The sequence below is a fragment of the Panulirus ornatus genome, chromosome 56, assembly GCF_036320965.1.
Source record: "Panulirus ornatus isolate Po-2019 chromosome 56, ASM3632096v1, whole genome shotgun sequence".
Taxonomy (NCBI): Eukaryota; Metazoa; Arthropoda; class Malacostraca; order Decapoda; family Palinuridae; genus Panulirus; species Panulirus ornatus.
The window spans coordinates 15263923-15277092 of record NC_092279.1 but is presented as its reverse complement, the minus strand read 5'-3'; the positions used below and the strand labels follow the sequence as shown (position 1 = coordinate 15277092).

The following is a 13170-nucleotide window of genomic DNA, read 5'->3' as shown; positions in this document are numbered from 1 at the left end:
GTTAGGAAGACAAGTAAATTATATTGCACCCGTAACCCGTTGTAAACACGATCAGTTGTCTCAAGTGGTGTTTTATCGCGTAACATTTCATCATTCCTGGGAATTGACAGGTTATAAAGACATGGAAAGTGATGGGTTATAAAGACTTGGTAAGTCCCAATTAAGGGGAACCAAAGAGATAACTTATGAATCTAAATGATATACACGTCAATGGATTCTTCATGTATGGGAGAAGTGGTTTGGTTCGGAGAACTTGGTATGCACTGATTCAGTGTTAGTTATTAATTATAGATATTGACTGATTGTGTTTTGCAAAGCGAATATTGCATCCAAAGAATAGAATAACACTGAAGGGGCCTAATCTGAAGCGTTTTGCTGTATTGGTCGATATTCAGTACGGTGAGAAAGGTTACCTATATGCATAATGGAAAATGTTGGGTTGAATAATGTAAAAGCGGATAATACTTTATAGTACATTTGCGAAATATTAACAAAACTTATAAACACCACATAGCCAAGTTGTTAATTAAAACATTTCAACATTACCATTGTCTCTTGGGGACTGTGTGGCTTCTTGCTATGTCGTCTGTTTGTTAACACTGAGCACATTTTCATGATTATGAATAGTATATTACAATTAGAATATTTAACAGTTAGATAATTCTTGACTGGCGGGGTGGTTAGGAAAGGTATTCACAAGTTCTGTTGATGATACTATAACGCCACACTTCCCTTACGCTAACTGCTTTACTTTATATCATTCAATGAAAGAGAAGATGGATCTGTCATCCACATGTAATTCTGTAATCACAGTGATTTACATAAAGCATATAAAGTGTAAGTAGCTGTTTCCCAAAGCTATTTTCAATAAGCTGAAATAAACAAACCAGAACCTCATCTAACCTCCCAGGCAGTTAAGATTTTTCTTAATGTTCAACATTCTGGTGAAGATATACTAATCCCACCATTAACTGAACATCATGCATATGTGGCCAGTTGTCAACAGACAGACAGCAAGTTGAGGAGCCATGCCATACTCATCAACACGCCCATTTAACGCAGGTATATTTATACTATTGGTATATTTTTTGTCCGCAAGTTGAAGTTTTCATAGATTGTGATGGTTTTTTTAAAAGTGATTTACCAACTTTCACATTCATTAACCCCACATTATTCCTGACATACAAAAATTGTTCAATAAATTTTAATGCTACACTAGCAGTGCAGAACAAAATCAGTATCAAACAGTACCTGTGATACTGAGGAGGGATATGGATGATCTGGAAAAATGTTTGTTAAAAGTAAAAGACTACTAGAAATTAGCAGAACCCTGATTTTACATTGGGGCTGAGACTTGCCTTGATTCTCAGTAGTGTCGAAACATACCAGAGACACTGTCATTTCTCTTCTGCTATATTGGTTGCATGTGGTTGGAAGAAGTAAACATGGTTATCAAACACACCAAACAGTCATTGGACAAACCTCCCACAACCTAAAAGCAACCTGCCAGAATCCTCATTTTCCAGTTGAATTACACCAAAAGGGAGGTAAATTTAGGTTGCTAGGGGAGGGTAGTTGAGACTTTTCCAAGCTCTTTTGATTTCTGGAAAGTTTTCACTTATTTTACTACACATTTTCCCTGATCATCGTAGGCCTCCCTGCTGATATTACCAGCATTTATTATTGTAGGTAAAAGATAATTCTCCAAATCACATTTCCCAGTGTAAGTAAATTCTATAAAATGAAAGGAGTTCATTGATATGCATTTCTTCCAAGTCCATAAATATTTCTGAGATGATCCTAAACTGGAACTTTACCAAAACTCAATTAGTGCACTTCCGTAGTTCCTTTAAGTAGCTAATGTTCATAATATTTATTTTGCAAACATAATGGCATTGGTAAATCTAATGGTATTATATAGGCATTGTTTATTTTCCTTTATTTCCCCAATTATACGGCTGAATGTATCAGTTTTTTAAGCAGTGTAGATCGCAGTTTTTTGCAAAAATTAAGATTCATACAGATATAAATTCTGATTGATTAATTTTGATTTTAATGTGATTCTAATATCTTAGGTTACCCTTTTCTTCCAATGGGTAAATTGTGAGGATGAGTGTGTGTTTCTTATCCCTGGGGATAGGGGAGAAAGAATACTTCCCACGTATTCCCTGCGTGTCGTAGAAGGCGACTAAAAGGGAAGGGAGCGGGGGGCTGGAAATCCTCCCCTCTCGTTTTTTTTTTTTTTTTTTTCTTTTAATTTTCCAAAAGAAGGAACAGAGAAGGGGGCCAGGTGAGGGTATTCCCTCAAAGGCCCAGTCCTCTGTTCTTAACGCTACCTCGCTATCGCGGGAAATGGCGAATAGTATGAAAAAAAAAAAAAAAAAAAAAAAGAGTGTGTGTTTCTAATTAAAGAAAACCTAAAGTATTAGCAAATGGAACTATGTCTAAGGAGGAAAATGTTCTATGTTGGATGTCTCATGGAACAATATAAGCATCTCTGATATCTGTAAAAATGATATCTGACTTGAGCAAAGAGATAAAGTATAAAAGTAAATTCAAAAGATTAATAACCTCAGAGCACAGTTACTTCATGTGTATTTAAAGTGAATTTTAAAGATATATAAATGAAAATGTAAGCTAGTGCATCATTTATTCATTCTGTGATTTATCTCACCAGTTTTCACATATTTCAGATGTAAATAGTGGTATAACTATTACCAACAGTACAATGGCTAGAAACCTGTGCACTATCTTTCACACTGAAGCTGCTAAACATCCAGACAATTTGGCCATTGTTTACTGTGAAGGTAGGGAATGATCTGTTGAAAGCGTCATGTTATTTAGCTCCATACATTTGTTAAGCAATGAATCCAAGCTACAAAATGATTAATTCCTTGCTTTTATAATTGTGAAATATGTGCAGCTGATGCTAAAATTATCTTACTCCTTTATTATGATATAAAGTGTAGTACTTGATTTTACATTACAGTCATGTACCATCATAGGTTTGAATTGAAATTACTGTACATGTAATTATATTATCATACTTAAAGATTAGTACAGATCAAGGCATTAATTTTTCCTGTGAGCATAAGAGACATCAGGTTTGAGATCTTCTAACCCTCAGTATTTTCAGTGATGAAGCTGTAGTCTTCCTTGCCCTTCACTAACAGTTCAGCCACAGTTGTGGCAGCTTGTTTGTTTCAGGCTCAACCTCATCCAGTAATAGACGACCTCAAAGATGACATCATCAACCTGCTCAGTTTCAGCTGCTAGCAGCTCAGGGAATTCTGTATGATCATGTGCTATCAAGAGACCTATTGTTTGCTACCAGACCGGCTTTTTCCATCCTATGGATTAGTATCTTTTTTATTATTATTATTCAGAAGGGAGAACCTTAGTACATCTAAGTCCATTTCTGCTATAGGCAGAGGTGCCATTTTAAGGTAGCCCTTTCAAGGCCATTGAGTGCAGTCTTCTGACAGGATATCTTCATAATAACTTCTTGCCAGTTGGGAGTCAACTCCAGAACTTCCAAGAATCTTGGAGTCCAGTAGGTGGTGTGTCTAATGGTAGAAAAAGAGATCTGAGATGGAATTGGGAATATCAGTTGCCTGTCAGTAAACTCCATCTCTGCTTTTTTAGGGATACACTATAGGGATGATTAGTATGGATATCATAAAGCCTGCAGTAGGCCCAGTTATTTATCAACACTTTCAGGTCAAAAAGATAATTATGGGAACGATTCTCTCCTTAGGTATTTCCAAAAGCCTTTCTTATAGCTCAAGCTGCAGAAGGAGTTAGTGCATTACATGGTATTTCTAGACTCAAGAATCTTAGGTCGAGATAAACTCATACTCTATAATCCTGGCTAAGACTTGAACTGTTTAATGTAGAAAGAGTCCTCTTGCCATCAAATCTTAGAAAACATTGCCAAGAGAGCTTCAAGCCTTGTCAAAATATGCCCTGTTAAATATCTTTAAGACTTTTAGACTCCTCTAAGAATTATCAAGGGGAACATTTATTTGTCCAACCAGAACTCTTGAAACCCATTTTGGGAAGGAATTTCTCTTCATAGATTAAGAAGCTTTTTGTTTGCTCAATCTGGACTTGTAAACTAGAATGCAAGATGTTTGAAAAATGGCCTCTATCTCAGTCTTCCTCAGAAACCTTTTGTTAGACAAAGTCAACATAAGGTTGGCTCATGTCTGCCACCTTAGTCACACAGGACCTTAGCTTAAACATTGTGAATCTACCCTGTGTGGCTCAAGGAATTATTTCTGCTGTTGGACTCAGGCTTGTTATCTATTTTTTTTTCAAAATCCACCTCCTTCATGTGGGTATGCTTTTCACTTTGGGGACAGAGTGCTGATGAAAGAAGTGGTATTGAAATCTGAAAAAAATTTCTTCCCAAGGTGGTGCTATGAAACTTTTTTCTGTACCAGTTGTGACTACTTTTAGGTTGAATTGTTGATGTTATCTCTGAAACAGTCTCTAATGGGATGAAATTAGGCCTAAAATGAGTGAGCTGCTGCTAGCTGGTTGGGACAATAGTGATAGGTGGAGAAAGCCACTGTTTCCTCTCGAGAAAGACAGATGGTTAGAAGGTTGAAACTCTGATTTCTCTAAAGAATGTCTCATAGAATCTTTCATGCTTACAGGACATTGCTTTAGAAAGAAATTTTGACACCTACATTTTTCTTCCTCTATTGAATACAGCCCCACCAAAGATGTGAATGTTTTATGGGTGGTGTACATGTATCTAAGTATGCAAGAAAATAAGTATTTGAGGTAAATGAAATACCTAACTAGTCAGTTTATTTTATCTTGGGTAAGTCTTGATTTATGCTTACACTACTTATGAAAATGAACCATAGAAATGTCATGACCATGAATAGAAAGAGACAATTTCTCCTACTGTTATACTTATCAAGGTTTCATAGAAGTCAAGCAACATATGTCAGATGGAGTCACAATTATGATGGCAGTAAATCTTCTCTTTTAAAGTTTCTAGGTAAACAACTTCACTTTTCCACCATGATTTTATTAAAAGAAAAAGTTACTTGCATACTATGTCTCATTTTCATTTCTCATAGCTGATGGACACAACTTCAACTGCTGTTGAGCAATATTGAAAGTGTTGTATTTTGCTTTTGATTTAGACTACAGTTAGTTAGGCCATGTGGGACTGGTTTTTTGGAAAAGTGTATATTGTTTTGAGATGGTTTGGCCCAGAAATATGTGAATCCAGCTACTTTTGTTGGACAGAAATTGATCTTTAGTTCTTTCAGTATTGATGATTGCTGAAAATACTGTTTGTATTTATTTGGTTTGTGGAAATAAAAAGAGCGTGGTTGAGAGAGCAGAAGAGGGTGTTTTGAAATGGTTTGGGCACATGGAGAGAATGAGTGAGGAGAGATTGACCAAGAGGATATATGTGTCGGAGGTGGAGGGAACGAGGAGAAGAGGGAGACCAAATTGGAGGTGGAAAGATGGAGTGAAAAAGATTTTGTGTGATCGGGGCCTGAACATGCAGGAGGGTGAAAGGAGGGCAAGAAATAGAGTGAATTGGAGTCATGTGGTATACAGGGGTTGACGTGCTGTCAGTGGATTGAAGCAAGGCATGTGAAGCGTCTGGGGTAAACCGTGGAAAGCTGTGTAGGTATGTATATTTGCGTGTGTGGACGTGTGTATGTACATGTGTATGGGGGGGGGGGTTGGGCCATTTCTTTCGTCTGTTTCCTTGCGCTACCTCGCAAACGCGGGAGACAGCGACAAAGTATAAAAAAAAAAAAAAAAAAAAAAAAAAAAAAATTTATTTGGTTATACAATGGGTGTTCTAATTACACCAGATTTATAAACACATGTAATTTGAGATTTTGGCTTAGTTTAGGAAATTCTAGCACATTCCTGGTATTGTGATCATGTACAGTTAACATTTCATTTTCCCCATGCTGCACTACTTATAATTCAACTTAGGAAACTTTTTCTTGTCATTTTCATTGAATTTCTTTGAATGTTTCGTATTTATTTATACTCACTAACTTCTTTTCATTCTCATATTCATTACATTCTATCATTACAGTATTATATATACAGTAGAAAAAGTTTTTTATGTATTTTTCATGGCAACTCATCGTTTTGTATTTTATAGATATACACTGCCAAAGGAAGATCACATATAGTGAGCTACAGAGAGAAGCTACTGAAATAGCCAAGGTCCTGTCTTTAAGCAAGACTTGTGATGCACATTTCTCTGTTCTTAAGACAGTGGCAGGGGACAAGAAGCAACAGGAACAACATTGTCATATAATAGATGAAGAAAGCATGCCTGAAAGTTTGTTTACAGAAAAACAATCAATAGTTTGTGAAAATCTGAAGTCAAAGAATGTTGATAATATGACATCAACAGTAATTGGAATATTATGTTCTCCAGGGCCCACAGCAATTGCTTGTATACTTGGAGTACTTGCCAATAATGCCTATTTGTACATAACACCTGAATATTCAAGAGGAGAATTAGCTTCCATTGTTAAAAGGATTTATATGAAAAGTGTACTGGTGGAAGAAAAGTATTTGGAGAATGTTGCTGAAATGGTTGATGTAGTCTTGTGCAGCCTTTATGTATTTGGAACTCATTTTAAACTTGTATCTCTGCACAGTGAGAAAGAATCAGAATTTCAAAGAAGTAATGAAATGAAGGATGTGGCATATGTAATCCCCACTTCTGGGTCTACAGGAATACCAAAATATGTGTATGTACCTCATCTTTGCATAATACCAAATATTATAGACTTGGTGAAGCTGTTTGAGGTTGGGCAGGAGGACTGTATCTTCTGTGCTGCTCCACTTACATTTGACCCAAGTGTAGTAGATTTATTTTTGGCATTCAAAGCAGGTGCGAGACTTGTTATGGTATCCCCTTATCTCTTGAAAATCCCTGTTCTTTTGCTTGACATTGTGCTACAGAATAGAGTTACAATTCTGCAGGCTACTCCAACTCTTTTATTGAGCTTTGGAAAAGAGAGATTAAAGGAATCTTTTCTTGGAAATAATTCTTCCCTCAAAGTTTTGGCCCTTGGTGGTGAGATGTTCCCAAAATTGTCACATTTAAAGCAGTTGGTTGGAGAGATGTGCCAAACTAGGATTTTTAACTTATATGGCATAACAGAGGTTTCATGTTGGGCTACAGTAGCAGAGGTCATTATTAGTGAATTAGTCACTGACACAGAAGACAGCCCACCAAAAACTGTATCAGGTGAAGGAATGAGCGACGGTTTTTCAGAGAGAAAAGTGCCCTTGCTTGGACATTCACTGAAAGACATGACTCCAATTGGTAATTCTTTAAGCTTCACCAAAGTCAAGGTGCTAAGTAAAAGTGGGGAAGATGTTAGGGATGGTGAAGAGGGAGAAATTTACATTGGAGGGCCTGAAAGAATGTGCAGGGTAGATGATGGTACTGTCAATCTTGATGCTAGATTTAGTGCCACAGAAAACAGACAAGCCCCATCATTTTTTAGGCCAAGTGGTGACAGAGGTGTACTAAAAGGTGGAAAAATTTATTTCATTGGACGACTTGATTGTCAAGTAAAGCGCAATGGTCGAAAAATAAGCCTTTCAGAAATTACAAGAGTCTGTAGAAACTTTAATTATGTTGAAACATGTCATGTAGCACTACATAATGAAAAGCAAATCATAGCTTTTGTGTATCCACATTATGAATATGTTACTGAGGAAGATGTTTGGAAGGATTTAAGAAATAATTTATCTCATTGGAAACTACCTGATGATGTAATTATAGTTAAAGAATTGCCTTTTAACAAGCATGGAAAAGTTGATATACAGAAGTTGATGACTGCGAGACAAGTGTCTTCAGTAAACAGGTCTGATAAGTATAAATTGCAGTCTTTGGATAAGTTTTATAGAGATCTATGGAAGAGAATTCTTGGATGTAACAATGCTAGTCCACATGATAATTTTGTAAAATCAGGTGGCAATTCACTAAAAGCTATACAGTTTACTGAAGAATTAGAGAATTTCTTGGGGTACAGTATACCAAATCTTCTTGATGTGTTACTCAGTGAGACTTTACTGAAAACTTACCAGTTAGCAAAAAAATATTATTCCAGGAACAGCTTTGAAAATGTTGACATCTTTCATCCAAAACCTTCAAAAATTTTCAAAAGTGAAAATATTAGAATGCTAGATAGTCATTTCCAAACAAATGCTCATGGAGATTATCATACACAAAATATTATTCCAAGTTCTTATAGTGAGGGGATCTGCCAAGAATACGATTCCTTAAACAAGGAAGAAGCACCGGTGAAAGATGGAAATCTCAAACTGACTGTTGTATCACGAAGAGGCATACTTAACAAGGGAACATCCCCCATTCATTATAAAAGTATACCTTACAAAATAGGATTACTGTGGAAGTATAACCTTAAAAAGTGCATAGACTCATCCCCAATGATAATTGAATATGGCAATGGCACGAGTTTTGCTTTTGTAGGCTCACATTCGCATAAATTTGCTTGTATTAATGCTGTAACTGGGACTGAGCACTGGTGTCTTCAGCTAGGGGGAAGAATAGAATCATCACCCATCATTTCAAAAAATGGTGCACACGTTTATATTGGTTGTTATGATGGTTTATTATACTGCATTTGCATTGAAAGTGGACAAATAATCTGGAAGTTTACAACTGGGGCTGAGATTAAAAGTTCTCCTATTGTTGATGATGAAATGGGATTTGTTATCTTTGGTTCCCATGATAAAATACTTTACTGTGTAACTGCTGATGGAGAATTAACATGGAAGGTCAGTTTTTCAAATGGCAGTATATTTTCCTCACCATGCATCAGTGGTAATACAGTTTTTGTTGCTTCACTTGATGGCATAGTTGGTGGGATAGATAAGAACACAGGAAAAATTATATGGAGAAGATCTGTTAATAAACCTGTGTTTAGTTCACTTGCTTCATACTCCAGAGGCATAATCTTTGCAAATGTTTGCAAAAAAATCTTTAGCTACTCTTTCTCAGGATCTAGACTTTGGAAATTTGAGACAAAAGGTAATGTTTTTTCATCACCATTTGTTTTACAATTAGAAAATGGGATGGAAGTGATAGGCATTGGCTCTCATGATAACTGTGTATACTTCCTTAATAGTTATGGTGAAAAAATTGTAGAGTATAATGGTTTATCTCCTATATATGCATCCCCATATTTATATTGTTTAAATGACCAGAATGCATTTAGAGCAGTAATATGTGAAACTTCAGGGAGATTCTGTATTGTTCATGTAATGCTTAATGCTAAAGTAGATCCAGAAAAATCAGACTCCTCCACCAGATCCTCAAATGCAGTAATTGAGACAATTTTGGAAAGAAAATTAAATGGCGAGCTCTTTGCATCTCCTGTATTTTTTAAAAATAGATTATATATTGGCAGTAGAGATGATTTCCTATATGGTTTTTATTTACATTCATAGCAAAGTTAGAAATTAAATATCAGCATAGCCTTAATATGACCAGAGTAAAGCATTATTGGTTTGCAAAACTTTCTCAGGGATTACTAGTCAAAGATTGGAATTCAAAAAATGGCTGAAGATATTTTTTTCAGTTATTCATAATAAATATGAACTGCACTTTCAGTGTTTCATTTCATATTCAAGGATGCTACATTAAGAAGTAAGATTTCCATAAGAATGACGATTTATGAAAGGATGTGGTTGATGTTTAGACTAACACCACAAGAAATGCTGACCCTAAAGGTTTCCCTCTTCATACAGAAATAAAATAGGTTACCCTTCCAGTATTTCCCATGTATTAGCTTTGTATCCTCTACAAATATAATGCCAGTTGTAAAGTTTGTCAATATTCCGTTTTCATTTTCTATGGCAGATAAATTATTTTGCATGCAATGATCCACAATAATGAAATGGAGGGGAAGAAAAAATTTACAAAAAATGGAAGTAAAAGAAGAGAAGGATGGGTGTATGGTGCATGTTTGGAGATACTAAGATTAGCCCAGTATATTCAGGCTTCATTTTACCGCTTCTATGTCAGGAAAGTAATACCATCTTAGATGGAACCTGTCTATAAATTAAAGGTAGTATGTTGTAAACTTTATCTACTACTTACAAAATAACCAAAAAATGCTGTGTTGTTTTGATTATGACAAAAGACACCTTTAAAAGAAAATGTACTTCTCATACTTAAGAAAACACGTAATAAGATGAAAGTTCTTGTATTAAAAATTATGAGACTCAAATTGTTTTGATAAAGAATTTCACTTAACATTATCATTCATATTCCTCTTTACAAAGAATTAATTAGGATAATGTAGTAAAAGGATTTTTTCTTGTATAATATCCAAAAATGGTTTCTTAATTAAACATGAAAAGTTGAGTGGTGCAGCAATACTTTGTATAACAGCACCAACAAACTAAGAAAACTGATAGCTCACAGATGAAATATGAAGCAGCCTGCCAAAGACACACTAGAGTGAAAAGAGTTTGAAAACTTATGCCGGAACATGTGCCAGATCATTTATTAGGTACTGTCCGTGATACCTAATCCTGTTTGGATCTCATCATCTACCTACATTACATCTAGCAGTGACAATAGCCCTGCCTTCTCCAGCCTAATAATCTAGCTCCACTCAACTTGCACTTTGTTCTGCATACTCTTTGCTGTAATTATAAAGAATATATTCTTTTTTACCGGTGTTTTCTTAACCTTCAGTCTGGCATTAAGAAATACTCGATTGCCTCTTGGTTCCTGTTTTGAAAGAAACAGTCATTTAAGGTACTTATTAGATGAATGAAGTGAGCATAGCCAAATTTTTATTATCAAATAAATGTCATTATGAAATTTTTGTCAAGTTTATAAACCAGATGCATTTTTAATGCAGGTAAAAACTAATGCACAGATTGACCTCTTACATTCTGGGCCCCAATGTGCTCATATATTCAAAGTAGTAAAAATCAAAAACTACTACTTGTACATATGCACATTTAGCAACCTTCATTGCCATTAAATCTTTCAATCTGGTTTGTATTCATCTGCTTATCTCCATGCTGGCCTCGACCAAAATCACCATTAATATGTTATCCATATGAAAACTTCCTTAACTGATAAGTCTCTCTGGCGTTTTGCCGAAGATATCTTAATTTCAGTCTTGATACCCTTTCTCAGCCTTTCTTTTCTTTGCCAGTGATAATGTAATTATGTCAACTAATAACAAAGTAATTCTTTTTTATTTTTTTTTTCCACACTGGATGATTCTGACATCCTTCGTATTACTCATGTGCCCTAAACTATTTCTCTATAGATCAAAAAGCACTTCTCTCTGTAGTCAAAAGCAAGATGCAGAACAGATGGCACCTTTATCTATCCTTGTTTGTTTCATTTGAGCTTAAAAGTTAGGGCTTTATCTTTTGGAAATATGCATACATCCAAATCTCTGCAATTATTGCTCTATGTCTGTGATCTGCTATTTCCTCTAAGTCTCTGATCTGCTATTTCCAAAATCTTTGAATCCCTCAACTCTTGCTTCCTGAAGCACTGTCCATGTCAAAGTCTTCTCTCCAGTAATGAATGTGCCCTTTGCAGGGCCAATGATATCATTTCCCATAACTAATATCTGATCAACCTCTTTTGACAGACTTTGGATAATCATCTGCTGTAGTCTTTGATATACTATAAGCTTTTGACATAGCGTGGCATCAGGTTCTGGTTTTCTTCCCTCGTGTCTAGCTCTTTCTTTGGCTAGTATCTTTCCAAAACTGTTGATAGATCAACCTCTCCCTCTTTCCAAATCAACAGTGGTCCTGTCAGGTTACTGTCCAGTCTCCTCAATTTTCAAGTATAATTTCCTTTTCCATATGGCTAATTGCATTCATATGTTGATAACACTGCATTCCTCCACTTCCTTATAATTAATTTGTCTTTCATTATTCATGCCTAATGGGCTACTATAAACTCAGATTTGGACAGGACGGTCCAGTGGGGTAGGTATAACTTGTGACGTTTCTTTCTGAAACTGCATACAACTTTCACAAGTTTGATGGCTCTTTAACCACCCACACCACAACAGACATACCAGATTCATCTCAACAAGCACTCTCTCTTCGAAATCCCACATTACACAGTCAAGTCTGCACCTACGAAATTGAACAGCTGCTCTGCTTTAACAAAGGACTAATTCATCCTTTTATGGAAAACTGCCCTCAGAGCTGGGAAGGTTCTATTCTTACAAACTTACTTGGCAGAATCGAACTGAAACCAATCCAACATAAACTCTCCCAGTCTGACCGCAATGCATGATCCACTTGCCCTAAACCGCATTGCTGTTCCCGATAACTGGATGTTTAAGTATGTCCCAACCATTAGATAGATCACGTAATACCTAACAAGACTACTCTCCTGTCTACAGTGCGGTCTTTTTGTACGCAAGATGTGCGGGTAGTAGCCTTTTAAAGTCTGCTTCTTTTCCTGCACCACTAAGCTTTAAAACTCATTATCTTCCTGACAGACTCGACTTACCTTAATTCAAACATTAAATGATTGCTTTGAAACTTTCTCTAAAACTTATTGTCCCACAACTCTGCTGTTTCTGTACCAGCAGCCTCCTTTTAAGTTTCGTTAAAGGCCTGTCTTTCACTAGAACTATTGGTTCTGACTGGAATGCTCGACAAAACCCTCCAACATTGAATTGAGTATATAATCGGTAATTACCTCCAATCACTCGCCAATTAGATCTCAAATTTCTCGCCATTCCTGCCTCAGGGTAGTTGATTCGTTAACTATATGTCTTATTTTTAGTAATTCAGAACGAGTGTTCTTGCTGAAATTAGCTAATTGCATGTGTCACGCCATGGATCATATACTGTCTTAATATATATCGTCTGCAAACTGCGATACCTTTGAGGGCGATTTATTGTATCAAATATTTCACACAAACCAATTACATTAGAAAACTTCATGTACGCGTATTTCCCATCATCTTACCTCCTATGATGGCACTTTCGTGATTTACATTATATGTGGTTAACTCTGCAGATTCTATTACACATTTGGTGTGTACATAATTTATATATATAAACTTGGTTCTACAGCTAGACTGAATTCGGTCACGGAAGATGCCTTTTTTCGTACAAAGGAAT

General features: G+C 35.9%; 1 protein-coding gene across 3 annotated transcripts; it reads left to right on the top strand.

The window, feature by feature from the left end:
• Aasdh (Aminoadipate-semialdehyde dehydrogenase) lies at window positions 1-10723 on the top strand. Of its 3 annotated transcripts, none has more exons than XM_071693898.1 (3): window positions 1-149; window positions 2694-2807; window positions 6155-10723. In XM_071693898.1, exons 2-3 carry the CDS (start codon window positions 2729-2731, stop codon window positions 9490-9492), a joined length of 3417 nt encoding a protein of 1138 aa, XP_071549999.1. In that variant the 5' UTR covers window positions 1-149; window positions 2694-2728; the 3' UTR covers window positions 9493-10723. The 3 variants fall into 3 exon arrangements, with proteins under 3 accessions (XP_071549999.1, XP_071549997.1, XP_071549998.1); XM_071693896.1 differs by having other exon boundaries at window positions 135-256; XM_071693897.1 differs by lacking the exon at window positions 1-149 and adding an exon at window positions 287-1062.
• Window positions 10724-13170: the final 2447 nt, after the last annotated feature.

Excerpts from the sequence above, each read along its gene's own strand:
- Aasdh (XM_071693896.1), top strand. The coding sequence starts at position 196 with ATGATATACACGTCAATGGATTCTTCATGTATGGGAGAAGTGGTTTGG. Across the intron at positions 257-2,693 it reads GGTTTGGTTCGGAGAACTTG|ATGTAAATAGTGGTATAACT; the intron begins GTATGCACTGAT and ends CACATATTTCAG. Across the intron at positions 2,808-6,154 it reads GGCCATTGTTTACTGTGAAG|ATATACACTGCCAAAGGAAG; the intron begins GTAGGGAATGAT and ends TGTATTTTATAG.